The following is a 15,165-nucleotide window of genomic DNA, read 5'->3' as shown; positions in this document are numbered from 1 at the left end:
AATTTTAGAGAAACTGGAACCAGAAGAGTATTATACAGATAACGTGTCATGTGGCCATGGCATACTTGTTCTAGTACAAAGAGATCTACAGCCAAATTTGCTATCTGAATAATGACCAAGAATGATACTTTAGTAGTACATTTTTTTGTTTGTTTTCTCTCCATTTCTTATTTGCTGCCCACTGCTTAAGCCTCCGTACAGAACTCTTTCCTCAAAGTCTATTCTACAGCACTCATCATTATACCATCTGAGTATTTTACAAACATTGACTAGGTATTTTCACAGCCTTGCATTCATGTGAAATGAAGAAGAAGGATGGGTGTATTGTCTCCATTTTACATTTATCTGTGGTTGTAAACAGCACATCTGCAAGTCTTATACAAACACCTTAAATCAGCAATTCGAAAAACAAGAAACATACCAGTGGTGATGCATGAAAAGCATACCTTCAGTGCCTTAAGATACACTCAGTTTTGCAGAGATTTAGTATGTACTGTTAACTACAGCAAGCATTTCTTCTCCTCTTACACCCCTCACTACATACCTTGCAACCCCTACAACAAAGACAGGGTACGTACTACACTTTCCCGTGCTCTCAATGTGGCATTACTATAGAAGGAGGACTGTATGGTATTCATGTCTGACAGAATTCACCATAGACTGTCCAGATATTTCAAAATGTAATTCTGGGTTTTTTTAGAGTTTATAATTAGTGCATTTGGTAGGCATGTGAAATTTTTGTAACAGCCCCTTCCCCACAAACGACCCAGTAAATTTTATTTTGATACCCGCATCTGCAAGGTTGCAACCTTTAGATTTAATGCTCTCATCTCTGACACCTGAGCTAGTGCAGAAGTACCTGCAAAAGTTGTCTGTGATCCCTGTGTGGACCAGGGCTACAAGAGTACGAAGCTCTGAAAGAATGTCCCAGATACTTCTGACAGCTGATGAACAATGAGACACCGAGAACCTGAAGATTCACACAACTCTGGAAATCTGGAAACTTTGTCATGACACAGCTGATCAGTTCTGCTTCATGCCTTCCAAGCTGTCTTACGCCCATCTATTTCCTCAAGCTGTTTCCAATCTTCCTTGTCTTCCCACTCACAGATTCTACTCCTCCTGTCCAGTTCTCTGTCCTCAGTTCCATGTTTAGGACTGTTTCCAGTCTCCTGCTTTCCAGAGTCATACCTGGGTTTCATGTCACGGCTTTTTACTTATCAGCAACCTCCACAGTAAAACAGTGCTCTGTCCCAAGCTGTATCAGAGCTAGTGTTACACCAGAGCTTTTATAGTGTTGATGGGTTTTCTCTACGTGAACATGCATCGCAGTTCTAGGTTAACAGAAGCTAAATTAATAGATTGTAGGCTTTAAAAAAATATTGTCAATTTTAGAAATATATCTCTGCATATCCCCACATCATCTGTGCCAATGAGAAAAATGTGTCTTTGGCCTTTCAAGGGCACTTTGCTAAATGATGTTCAGCTTCCACTATAGATAATGGCATAAAACCCAAATGGCTGCTGCAGCGCTCCTTTTTTTAGTAAGTACAATAGCCTTTACTTCAGGCCATGGTATGGCTGGATCAGGGAAATTTTTGCTTGGTTTTGATTGGTGTAGCTCAGTTGATGATGGTGGACAAGAATGAATTTCCATTCTTTGAAGTGTTCAGGGAAAAGGAAGAAGGTAAGCTAAAGGAGAAATAACTATCAACACAAAGGAAGTAGCGGGATTTAATATCTAATTAAGGGAGACTGCTGATAAAGTATGCCAGGGAAAAGCATTCAACAGGTGACAACAAAGTCATTCATGTAAGGCAACTGAGAGACCAGAAGTGCAGGGGATTCAATTAAAAATTAAATGAAGACAATCAACCATCTCTTGTAAGCAGGAGAAGAAATACTGCGTATGAATCTATATTTAGTGAATCAAGGAGGGATGGCAAATCCCTGGACACTGAAAAACAGAGAAGACTAACTCGGTATTCTTGTTTTCATCTTCTTCCTGAATGACTAGCACTAGTAAACAATGCTAAGTTTATTAAAACTACAATAATTTGTCTACACCTGTCCTCAGTAAACCTTTTTATTTGCAATATACATTAAAGTGACCTGATTGTTTCATGTGGAACAAAATCATGAGGTTCAGGACCATGCAAAGACATCTTACAGTTTAGTAGGCACACATTTAGTAGGAAAAAAGTATATTATTGAATTTTGCCACTGCTAAATTCAGCCATCAAGCTGATGTGAAAGCTTCCATTAGGTGACTGAGCTGTTCTAAAAACTTCACAGAAAACCCCAAGTCAACAGAGTTCATTGTTGGGATGGGATTTTTTTTGGGGGTGGGAATGGGGCATGGAGGAGGAATTGAGTCAGTTGCATATCAGAAAGTTTGTGCTAACCAACATTTATTTATGAGAAAGGGAAGGAAATCTACTTTGCTCTGAAGTTCTCCGTAGCTCTTGATCATTCTCCATTTCCCATGCCATACCATGCTAGTGATCAAAGGAATTGGAAAGAAGTCATTCCACTCCCTCTTGGGTGGGCTGCATGTTTAATATAGCCAAATGTGTATCACTGCCCAGTCAGTCAAAGCACTGAAGGCAGAAAAGGTACGTAACAACAGGATGCTAGCCTTTCTCCGTTCTGACTAAGGGATTGTTCTTTGTGGATTGATGCCAGATAGAAATAAATTAAAAAATAATCCAGCCACTGTGTACAAGACAGAGAAACCCATTTCTTGCGCATCCTCCTTCTCACCTAGTTTTGCCATGCACTTTGTTTCTGACCGTAGAGGAATCCTGTGATGATGACTGATGAATTCTAAACTGAGAAACTTTATTGGGAAAGAAAAACTAGTTTTAACATTTTTTTTCTTGACCATTTTTACATACTGAAATAACTACAGGAAATAATAGCCAAAATAATTTTTTGTAATGGAAAATTAAAATATTCTTTACTACTTTCACACTATAGTGTGGCAATGTGGAATAATCTGACTTGCCACTTGCTAACAATCATTAACCCCATCAGACACAAGATTCCACTGCAGTCCAAATGCCTTGAGACTTCTTTTTCACTACCACCTACAAAGATACAACTCCTCATCTTTTTGAAACTTTTGTATAACCATGAACAACTTAAATGCATTATTCATGTCCAAGAAGTGCTGCAATACTTCAGGAAAAATCTAACGTATCAAAAATTTAGCAGCATCCCAGCAAGTTGTAGGGCTAGGGAATATAATAAAATAGGAAACCCGAAACTGAACAGCATTTGCAGAACCTGCCATACTTCTAATGTCAACAGAAGCTTTTCTGTCCAGAAATGCAGTAAACATCAATGCATCAGCATCACTGGTGTGGTATCCACATACTTCGCCCATCTTCTAACAATTACAATTCTAAATAATCCCTATACTTTTTGGGTTTTATTCATATATTCTATGCTTTGCAAAACCAGCAGGGCCACAACATACATCTCTGACACAGCTAAAGAGATGCTTATAAAACCAAGATAAAAAAAACAAAACAAGTCTCCTATCTGTTGGAGTTACTACAAAATAACTGCACCAGAAGTCATGCTGGCATTTGGCATGGCTTGTTTTTGGTAGGCAGCTCCAACTCTCAAAATTTACCAGCTACTGTGTTCAACTTAGTCAATTAGTCTAGTCTGGTAAAGCTGTATTGGTTTTAATGCTAAACAAAAGAGTCAGGTTTACAGTTATGAACCAACCTGAGTGCTGGTAAGAAAGGGAATCCTCCGTAGATCTTTCTGTGGGCTGTTTGTTTTTCATGAATTCCTTCTTGGACTGGAGCAATCTGAGTGATTCATTGTAATGGTGCCTGCATTTAAAATAAAGGCTTCTGTGTGAGGTAATCCTCTCAGAGATGCACAAAGCGATTACCTGGCACTTTCAGATTCAAGAACACAGTCTGCTTTATGCACTTTGGATTTGAATAAAATTTGTTAAGAATTTAGCATATTCATTCTACCATGAGATTAGTATCAATGCAGTTAACATTACGCAGAATTCACAAACAATCTCCATAATGATTGCATTCTGGTTTTTAATTCCTTTTTGAAATTCTACCGTTACAGCAATTTTGGTAGCAACATTACATTTAAAACATTGTGGAGGTTTTTGCTTTAAACAGGATTAAATCACACTTTAATCACTAGATTGAATTCCTTGATTAAATACAACCCCTCATGATGATGTTTCTATAATGTGTGCTGTTTTCAGGAGACATTCTTGTTCTCTCTCATCCTCTCCTCCATAAAAACATATTCCCTGAGTTCACACCATGTGGTTTTCCCTTTCATTTTAATTAAAAGAATCATAATCCTGAGAAAGCCAGAACATACAATTCTTGTAAAACTTTTGACATCTGTTATGCTTCTAATTTCAGCGAGTTCAGATCCATGAAGGCAGGCAAGGACCCTTTCGACAGTTTTTCCACGTTTCTATTACTTTTATTTTGCTGTTCCTCGTCACTGGTGCCTCACTGCAGTACTGGTACTATTATGTCATGGTAGTGACCCCTTCCTTGATCATGAGAGCAAGTGCTAATCTTGGATCCAAACACCTGAACTCCTTTCCTTTCAAATCAGCATGGCCTTGCCTGTTTGGAATAGTACTGAACTTGCACCATCCTGGGCCGTGCTTAGGCACTGCTCATACGAGCAGGAGCCAAAACCATTTCAGGAAACAAGCTTGCGGTTGAACAGGACAGGCAGACACAGGCTCAAGCCAGTGTCCCGTCTCTGTCTAGTACATATATAGCCAAAGTGAGCATCAGGTCTTATATAACTGTATCAAAGCAAAGATTATGAGTTACAAGGTACAGTCTGAATTCAGTGCATGTACAAAGCCATAGGTAACCCTTTGTACGTCTGGCCTAAGGAATGAATTTACAGTTTAGTGATTTAAATGTACACTCCAAATCATGCAAATACTTCTAGTCACAGCAATAAGGTGCATCAGTGTCAGGAATCCACACCTAGACAGGCTGCATAACAATCTCCAGTAATTTTTGATGCTCAGCCACTGGCTAAAGAAACTGCAGAGACAAGAGGTGAGGAACATACAGTAGTAGAGTGTAAGTAGCAGTAACTTGGCCTGTACTTTCCTACATTTCTATTTTTAATCCTGCCTTGTTGTAAACAGGCTGATGCTATGCATAGTCAAGCACACTATCTTTGTACGATAGGCTGAAATTCTTAGGCCGTGACTCAAAAATAAGAACTCTTGGCAAAGAGCTCGCTGCAGGACTAACGTTACAAGCTCTGCAAAATCTTAACTGCCAAAAGGTCTGTTCAGCATGTGTTTCAAGTGCTGGGGCAGGGAGGCTTAAATTATTTTAAAGGTATACCAACTGTCAGTTTAGCAAGCGTTTTCCGAACAGTGCATGAAGCTTTGAATAACTATATAATTAAATCACAAGTACAATCTAATGGAAGTTGGGTAAGATACATCTTTGCCAACTCTAAATTAATTCATAGCATATCCACACCACAATCAAATCTACATTACAGGACAAATTAATATAGTTCTTTGGTTTCTGACAGTACTGTTTTCTTGTCTAGGAAGAATTTTCACAAACAACATGGGAAATAGCTCTATCATGCTCCCTCCTCCTCTCTAAAAAAAGCCTTGAGATAGTCTCCAAAATTTCCATTCTCACTTAACGTAACAGGCAACTAATAGCATTGTCACAAGTGAGATATGACCTTTGCTCCTTAAAATTCTTTTATGTCATAACTATTTGGGACCCTCTGCAAAATCCACTGATTCTGATGAAATATGACATTTTCACCGCGCTTAGGTAAAACAAGTCCTGTAGGAAAAGGCCACTCGTGTCTCAGGACACAATGTTCTACTGCAGCTAAGCATACAATTCAAAATACTGATAAGAAGAGACATTTAGGTACAATAATGTTTTTTGCCTTTGCCTTGCAATAGAAAAATCTCTTTCTATTGGTGCTAAAGTTCCCACCTGAGGGAGATTATAGTGAAGGCAGCAATTGGTTCTCGGTTCCTTGACCAGGGAAGAATCTCTAGATTAACCTTCAACACCTATGAAGAAGCACAACTTCACAATAAACCATTGCCTGTTTATACTTGGTAAGGTTCTAGCCTTAAAGCTGCCTCTTTTTTTTTAATATTAATGTATGACAGTTAAAATAAAATACAAAGCCAAAACACCTACGTGTACTGTTTCATCAGGATGCTACTTCCCACATCCAAGGGACAGGGTTCAACATCAGATTATGGCACTGGTCCAGCTCATTAATACAGGTTATCATTTAGGAAAAAAATTATTTAAGCTCATTTCTCTCCTTAACAGGCATACATTTTAACATTTTGTGAATTTATTTATGAAACTAGAGGTTCACTTTCATAGAATCATACAATCAATTAGGCTGGAAAAGATTTCTGAGATCATCAGGTCCAACCGTTAATCCAGGACTGCCAAATCTACCACTAAGCCATGTCGCTAAGCACCACATCTATGTGTGTTTTTTAAATGCCTCCAGAGATGGTGATTCCACCACTTCCCTGGGCAGCCTGTTCCAATGCTTCACCATCCTTTCAAGGAAAATTTTTTCCTAATATCTGATCTAAACCTTCACTGGCACAACTTGAGGCTGTTTCCTCTTGTCCTGTCACTTGTTACCTGGGAGAAGAGACTGACCCCCATCTGCCTGCAGCCCCTGTCAGGCAGCTGTAGGGAGCGATAAGGTGTCCCCTGAGTCTCCTTTTCTCCAGGCTGAACAGCCCCAGTTCCCTCAGCTGCTCCTCATAAGACTTGTTCTCTAGACCCTTCACCAGCTTCTTTGCCATTCTCAACATGCTCCAGCACCTCCATGTCCCTCTTGAAGTGAGTGGCCCAAAATTGAACCCAGGATTTGAGATGTGACCTCACCCATGCCAAGTACGGGGGAACATCACTGCCCTGGTCCTGCCGGCCACACTGTTTTGGATCAAGCCAGGACACTGTTGGCCGCCTTGGCCACCTGAGAACACTGCCTGCTTGTGTTCAGCTGGCCATCAGACAGCACCCCCAGGCCCTTTTCTGTCAGGTGGCTTTCCAGTTGCTCTTTCCCCAGCCTGTAGCATTGCCTGGGGTTGCTGTGACCCAGGTGCAGGACCTGGGGGACCTGGCACTGAGCCTTGTTAATCCATACAATTGGCCTTCCTTGGTCCAGCCCGTCCAGATCCCTCTGCAGAGCCTTCCTACCCTCAAGCATATCAACACTCCCCCCAACTTGGTGTCATCTGCAAACTTCCTGACGGTGCACTCAATCCCTTTGTCCAGATCATCAATAAAGGTATTAAACAGGACAGGCCCCAGTGCTGAGCCTGGGGAACCCCCCCATGTGCCCGGCGCCAGCAGGATGTGACTCCATTCCCCACCGCTCCCTGGCCCGGCCACCCCCCAGCTCCTGACCCCGCGCAGAGCCACCCCGGCCCGGCCGGGAGCAGCTGGTGGCTGCAGGAGATGCTGTGGGGACGGTGCCAAAGGCTTTGCTCCAGCCCGGGCAGCCACCACCCGCAGCCTGTCCCTCACCCGTCAGGGGGGTCACCTTGTCCCACAAGGAGATCAGGGCAGCCAGGCAGGACCTGCCTGCCAGAACCCCGCACTGGACAGGCCTGACCCCCCGGCTGTCCTGCACGTGCTGGGTGATGGCGCTCAGCACCGTCTGCTCCGGCACCTTCCCTGGCACCCAGGGCACGCTGGCAGGCCCGTAGTGTCCCAGATCCTCCTTCTGGCCCTTCCTGTAGATGGACGTCACACTGGCTGACATCCAGTCTTCTGGGACCTCCCCAGTTAGCTGGGACTGTTGATAAATGATGGAAAGTGGCTTGGTGAGCTCCTCCGCTAGCTCCCTCAGTACCCTCACATGGATCCCATCTGGCCCCATAGACTTGTGCATGTCCAAGTGGAGCAGCAGGTCACTGACCGTTTCCTCCTGGACTGTGGGGACTACATTCTGCTCCTCATCCCTGTCTTCCAGCTCAGGGGGCTGAGTACCCAGAGGGAAGCTGGTCTTGCTATTAAAGACTGAGGCAAAGAAAACATTAAGTACCTCAGCCTTTTCCTCATCCTTTCTGGCAATGTTCCCTGTCGCATCTAATAAAGGATGAAGATTATCCTTAGCCCTCCTTTTGTTTCTAAAGTATTTGTGTAAACTTTCTAGGCAGACAGGAAGTTTGGCTGTCTGTACGACATCGATACTACTTTCTCTGAGCAGAAAATTATACATACAAGTTTTATTTATTATACCTCTTATCCTAAAGGACTCTGAGGTGGATTTACAGTTTACAAACCAAAAAATAGTACTTCAGTTGAGGCTGTGCCTTTGTAAATAGGATCACCTGATCCTTAAGTTTGTAGCTGCTTCTCCAGAGGAAAATAGTTTTACAAAACTGAAGTTTAGGAGAAAAATTCCATACCCGACGAATACTGCAGGACAGACCTTTTGGTGATTTCTCACACTGGAATATACAATTGTGATTAGAGAAAGGAACAGAAAGGTTTTCTGCAAAGACAGGGTAGCGTTGCCTAGTCTTCCTTCTGCTCTGATCCTATTCTACTGGCTGGCTGGAAGGCACAGAATAAGCAACTGGATGTCTGTGTTCAGTCAGTGAAGCAAACAGAAGCAGAACTGAAAAGGCTCCACTAATTGTTTGGTAAGTATGTAGGGTATTTTGATGTATGCTTTTGTAAAATAACAGGTCTGGTTTTTAACTGCTTTCATAAAGACCACAAGAGCTTTCTGGGCAGTTGTTGGAAGGCACATTTTAGAGCCTTAAGCTACATGTACAACTGTTCTGAGTGAGAGAGTAACCTAGAAAATGTGGATAGAAATGAGGAATCATTGATAGTTCTTATAGCACACTTGCTTTCTTGAAAGACATCAATGAAGCCTTTCACTTCAACAGTATCTGTTGAATGCTGTAGCATCTATGTTTCCAAAAGAGTGGCTAGCACAAGAAGTTTGTGTTTTCATACCTCGCCTGCATTTATTACCAAGACCAATCATATGGGAAAAAGGTACGTTTCAAAGTCCTTACATCAAGTTAACAGGTTTGGGACAAACTCTTTAATTTTATCTTCCAGCACAAAACCACAGCCAACTCAGTAATTTTGAAGAAAACATCAGCAGTTATGGGCTTGCGTTTAACTTGCCATTATAGTTAATATGAAAACTTTTCAAGGATGTGTGACTAGATAAACCTGCAGGCATAATAATGCCAACATAGCTAATCTGAAATAGGAATGCTCCTGAAGAATAGGTTTGTTTGTAAACTCTCTTACTTTCTGATTAAGATACCTATATTACAGGCTTAGAGGCTTACACCCAAGAGAAATAACATGACAGCCAAGAACTTTCCTGCAGAACTCTTTCAGCAACTATAATTTTGCAAGACCCTTTCTTGGCAGAGGCTTTCCAACATGCATCTACCTACCTAAATGGCGAAAGTGCAGTACTGTACAGTATTGCATAGGCCTGACGAAAACATATCTGCTTTGCACTCGGAAAGGAAAGACTCCAGATGGGGAATACTGACTACACAACCTTTCTGAAGGAAAGTGATGTGAATTTTCATTGCTCACAGATATAATACTTTATCTCATAGCAGATGATGCCATAAACAGACATGTTCTGCTTTGCTCGGGGGTTTTAACAGGAGCAACTTCTGTGCATTGATCTGGTAGACAGATTTCTGGCAATCAGTAGCTTCATAAAGAAAAGGGGAGAAAAAAGTAATTACCTTAATACTTTTACTGTCTCTGTCCATGTCTCCTGCTCACTCTCCCATGGATCAACTCGAATCCAATCAGACGTCTCCAGTGCTAGTTTAGCCATTGCTATCCGGTGCCTTGCCGAAACCAAGCCTTTCTTTCCGTAGCTGTCATTAACAGGAGACATAATACCTTCAATCACCTGATACCTTCCTTTTGAAAAAAAGAAAAGAAAAAAGGAAAAATATGTCATTTTCACAGAATCTTGAAATTTTAGGGTGGATGGGACCTTGTGAGTTCATCTAGTCCAACCTCTTCAAAACACAGTTAACATCAAAGTTATAACAGGCTATGAACAACTTCATTTAGGTATTATTTTTAATACAGAAACAGCAATTACAAAAATTAAAAAGCAGCCTTGCTCCTCTGTGAACTGCTTACAATTACTATCAATGTTTATTGTTTTAGATGATTGAAAAAGGACAGCTGGATGAACATATCATTTTCAAGCAAGTAGAGAAGTTCACAATTTATGATGCAAACCATCAAAATTGCTAGATATAACTAAGTTTTATATTCCAGTAAGTGCAGCTGTTATATAGCCAGAGCAATGCATGACTTAACTGACCACTGCTTTGTTCTTAAGCATCTGATGCTTGTTATTTATCAAAATCATTGTGCCTTTTCATTGTGTTAAAGCCAAAATTACAGCATATTAATTACAGCACATAAATTACAGCAGCTGTGATTAATATGATTCAGACAAATCAGAAGATTCAAGAACAAAGATGGGGCTAATGAAATCTCAAATTAGACTTATAGCACTATGGTCCAAACACCAGCTTAAAAGCTATTAAAGACCCTTTCTATCTGGCTGATGATGTTGATTAAATTTGAAAAAATGCCCATATTTTTCTACTCCTGTAACATAATGTAATCATTAACACAAGCTTTTTTATGTTAGACTTTGCAGTTGTGGCCTAAATTCAGGGAACAGAACTGTAGCTCTCATTTTAAGAAATCAACAGGGAAACAGAGCACTGATATGGGCCACACCCCTCCAGTAACAGAAAGGGGAGAAAGGGTGTTTCAAATAAACAGAAATGAAACAAAATGATTTCTAATGTAACAAGCATTTTAAATAACTACAACAAATATGATACTGAAGGGGGAAAAATCCTCTTTCTTTTTTCCTAATTCAATTGTTTCAACAAAGAAACTTAAATGCAGCAAGTTCCTTCTGTTGCTTTGTAATGGAAATGATACACCTGGACTCATAATTTCTGATACTGGCACATGACAATTTAATATTCTAAAATGACAATTTAGTAACTTCATATTTGTTTTGATATAATAGGGTAAAATTTTCAAAAGAACTTAAGTGAGTTGGACTTACAAAATAGCATTAAGATTCAGTGAGATTTACAGGCCTGTCTCCTGTTGAAAGGTCAGTCCAAACTATCCTCTGTTTTAAAACATCCTCATTATAAGCAAAATGATGAACAGACCAAGATAAAATTTTCCAGAAGCATGCAAATATGTGTATATTATTAAGCCCGTCTCTTGATCTGAAATTGGAAATAATTTCACTTGACTTACAATTATTTTCTGGTACTTTGATAATATACAATGCTATAACACATTCTCATTTAAAGGGAAAGACATTACAGTCTGAACTCATTAATGTTACCCTTATTACAAGGTTTGTCCTCACACAATAATTTTATTTTCCAAATTTCAGTTCCTTTCTTTTCAGTTTCTAGATATAAATTGTTCCCTTGTATTTTAAATGAAAACATTAAATGTAAAAATTAAAATTGTATGAGATCATGCTAGCCAAGAATGACTGCAACTCTACCGTATTCTTGCGATTTGTAAAGATTTCAGTCTAGAGTCTGGCCTAGAACCACATAAATTGGATTATATCAATAAGAGCTTCTGAGGCCATATCAGCTTGTTCCAAAGCAGAAATAAAACCAACTGGAAGAGAAAAATCAAGGTTGCTAACACTTAAGGTACCTAAAATCACATACAATAACCAAGATGACTCACAACAACTGAGTAACCCAGCACTATGCAAACATGATGTACGTGAGAGCTTTCCACCTAAAAATGCAAGCTTTAGTACTCAAAATATAGAACAGTTTATTACTGGCTCTAAATAACTTCTGTCCTCTACAGTAACTTAAAACTTCACCTATTCAAATATGCTTCTTAACTCTGGCAGACATGCAAACAGGAAATAATTAAATTCTGCCACCTTGTTTTTTTTTTTAAATTTTCACCGCAATTCTCTTCTCTGTCCCATAAATTATTACAGGTAGTTTCAAACCCTCCCTGGTCCAGAATTAACTTCAAATTCTATTTCTTTGGAATGCTATTTGTTTTCATCATGAAGTATTTATTATTACTTGTCCCAAGTATGTATAAAATCCTCCAGGCTCTTAAGTGGCATTGCTTTTCAAAACAATCCTATCAAAAACAGCAAAAAATTTCCTCTTGCTATGAATTTATATTCTCTAAGAACTGCTTAGGATAAATGTTTAGAAAACTAAGAATAAAAAAAATAATGAAACAAAAAAATTTCCTCAAACATGTTGAAACAGTATTATAAAGGAAAACAGATATTTATTCTTCTGTAATAAAGGTCACTGTAAATTGTCACAAACACTAACACAAACTGTAATGCTGAATTAGGTTATTAATACTAAAGCAAATTTATCAAACACTAGTTTCATATAAAATTGTATGTGTAGTTTGGTGGGGCTTTTAAAGATTAATTTCTCCTAGTAATAATGTCTGGGATTTACTACTAGAAACTATACGTATAAAAAGTAAATAATAAAAGGAAATAATCACTATAAAAAAACCAAACGAAAGAAATACTTCCATACATTTAACTCTTGCCCACTACACATCTTCCTCTCAGTGTCATAGGAAAATCCACAACAGACTGTGAAGCTCTGCAGCTTTATGGTGTTAACCTGCCCAGCGGGCAGGAATGACCCCATTGCTGTTCTGCCACCTCCAGAGCAGGCTGCAACAGGACTTTGTGCCTAAGTGCTGCTTTATTTCCCTCCTTTTCCAAGATACTGTTAAGCAAGTACTATGAAATAGTACTCTTTTAGCATAAACAAAGTTCTTAGAAACTTTATTCCCTGCTGAACAGTGCCTACAAAATGTAAGCCTCTTTTGCATTTCTATGACAACTGAGAATTAGGCACATCTGTTTATGCAGCCTGGTTCTTTATAACAAAGTAACTACCCCAAGTAGTATCTCTTCTAGGTAAGAGTTTAGATTTACAGCACATCACTATAAACAGCCAGTACCAATGTACATTAGCCGTAAGTAATGACAGTAGCGAAAGATGCGTGTTTCATGCTTTTATGGTTACGTATAACTGAAAACAGCAGATAAGCCAACACACTTACTTTAAGGTAGTTTGGTACCTTCCTGTTAAAACTCCAACGCTTTAAAAGTTTCACTGATATAGGCTTACATAAAAATATTACAGACAAATGCCAATCTCATCTCAAGGTTAGAATGAAACTCCTTGCCATTCAGTATTCAGCTCTCCTAACTTACATTTATAACAGAAAAAAACCCCAGAGTTAGAATTGCTGGTAGCTTCTATGATATCAATTGTGACACCAACTCAAATATGCAATTTTTCCCTTCCTGCAGATATGGACATTAGTTTACAGACCATATAATGCTCATGCACAGGGGAAAAAAAAAACCAAACAAACCAGAATAACCCTGAAAAGCCAATAACCCCTCTCAAACCCACACCTAAACAGCAAAAAAACCTGAAAAACCACCAAACCAAAAAACACTGAACATAAAAAAAACCAAACAACCAAACCCCAAACCACCCTGAAGCCCAAACACCAAAGAAAAAACCAACCTCAAACATTGCAACACCCCCACTTAAAATGAAACATGAAAAAGAAACAAACCCCACTGAAAACCAAACACCAAAAATCCTCTCCACAACCCAATAAACTTTAATCAAGATGACAGTTTTTAACTCATGGCCTGTGTAAGGTTTCTGTCCCATGAATCCAAAGTTTATTAGCATAAGCCAAAGAAAATTCCCTGGGCTTCATGTTTGGGTTTTTTTCTGGAGACTGCCTCAATTTCCTTATCAGCACTGGACAAGAGATTAACTTCTATAAATTAGTGCATTCATGTAAACAATTGCCAGACACAGGATTGCAAATTTTTGGTTTGGATTTTGGAGGGTTTGTCCAGGAATAAGCATTTTCTCTGCTTTATTAAGCCTGGTCTAAGAGCATAAAGTTTCCTACACTTCTAAGATATAACAAAGTGAGTCTGATGAACAGTTTAAATTTTACTGCATAGTACATACATGACATACATAAATAACGAAAATCACTTTGGTTGTTGATGAGTCAAGTCCTCCTTCATGAGTAAAGTGTCAGCTATTTCAAAATATAAAACAATTTAAAATTTGCTATCAGAAGTGAGCAATGTTGGAAAACAGTTACAATACAACCTCATGTTCAATCATCTACGATGCAATAAGAGCTTACACTAATTCATTTTTCATTTATTCACAGAAACAACCACTGGCACACTTGCTTTTATGAATATAGTTAGTTAACTGGATTATTTAATTTCTTTTATCAGCCTTCTGTGTGTGAGAATACACACATTAAAATCACATGGTAATAGTAATGGTTTCCATTGAACCCACAAGAAATCAACAGTTATCCTCCCAGAAACCTCAGCCTACTAATGCTAGGGTAACTAATAGAACAATTTTTCATTGTTCCATTTAAACAAAAATGTTAATTTGATTTATAGGTTGTAATACACTGGGGTGGAGGGAGCAGTATCTAAATCTTTGTTTAGATTAAATATCAAAATACCAGCCCATGCTTACCCTCCCATGACATACATGTAGAGACTGCCAAGCATGAAAAAGGAAAATAAAATAGGCAAGACTTTTTTACTTCATCTTCAGTCACCTTCCGTGAAGGGAATTCAACAGAAGGAAAATCAAAGGGGTAAACAATTCAGCAATCATTGGATTGAAAGTCAACATAAACAACAAATACATCAGAGCAGTAATGGACAACCTTTTAGGATAGCTCTCCATAGGATGGATGACTTTACCTTCACCACTTCAGAGTGTTTGAAAGATGCATACACTGAACTAGATGAGGTGTGCAAAAATCGTGGTGACAGATGCCATATGAGTACCCAGACAAACATAAATCATATCCACCTGGTTGAGTGAACTACAGGGCCTGAAGATGGAGATTTACCTCTGTAGTCAGACAGCCACTCAAATACATTGTGACTTCAGGAATTCCTCCAACAGCTGAGTTGCTGAGGCTGCACAACAATCAGTCCTCAAAAATTGCTGAATGATCTCAA

The 15,165-nt window shown here is 39.2% G+C and overlaps 1 protein-coding gene across 9 annotated transcripts in view; it reads right to left on the bottom strand.

Annotated features, from left to right (window-relative positions):
• NMNAT3 (nicotinamide nucleotide adenylyltransferase 3) overlaps positions 1-15,165 on the bottom strand; it is a 41,403-nt gene that overhangs the window by 9,929 nt on the left and 16,309 nt on the right. For all 9 annotated transcript variants that reach the window (XM_080410343.1, XM_080410346.1, XM_080410350.1 and 6 more), the window contains 2 exons: positions 9,788-9,971; positions 3,739-3,848 (listed from right to left, as the gene is read on the bottom strand). In XM_080410343.1, the coding sequence (XP_080266469.1) occupies positions 3,739-3,848; positions 9,788-9,971 (294 nt within the window). The remainder of the gene's footprint in view (positions 1-3,738; positions 3,849-9,787; positions 9,972-15,165) is intronic.

The sequence above is a fragment of the Falco punctatus genome (genome assembly GCF_963210335.1).
Source record: "Falco punctatus genome assembly, chromosome: 13".
In the NCBI taxonomy this organism is placed as follows: domain Eukaryota; kingdom Metazoa; phylum Chordata; class Aves; order Falconiformes; family Falconidae; genus Falco; species Falco punctatus.
Note: the sequence above shows the minus strand (reverse complement) of the source record. Positions and strands in the feature narration are given on the sequence as shown.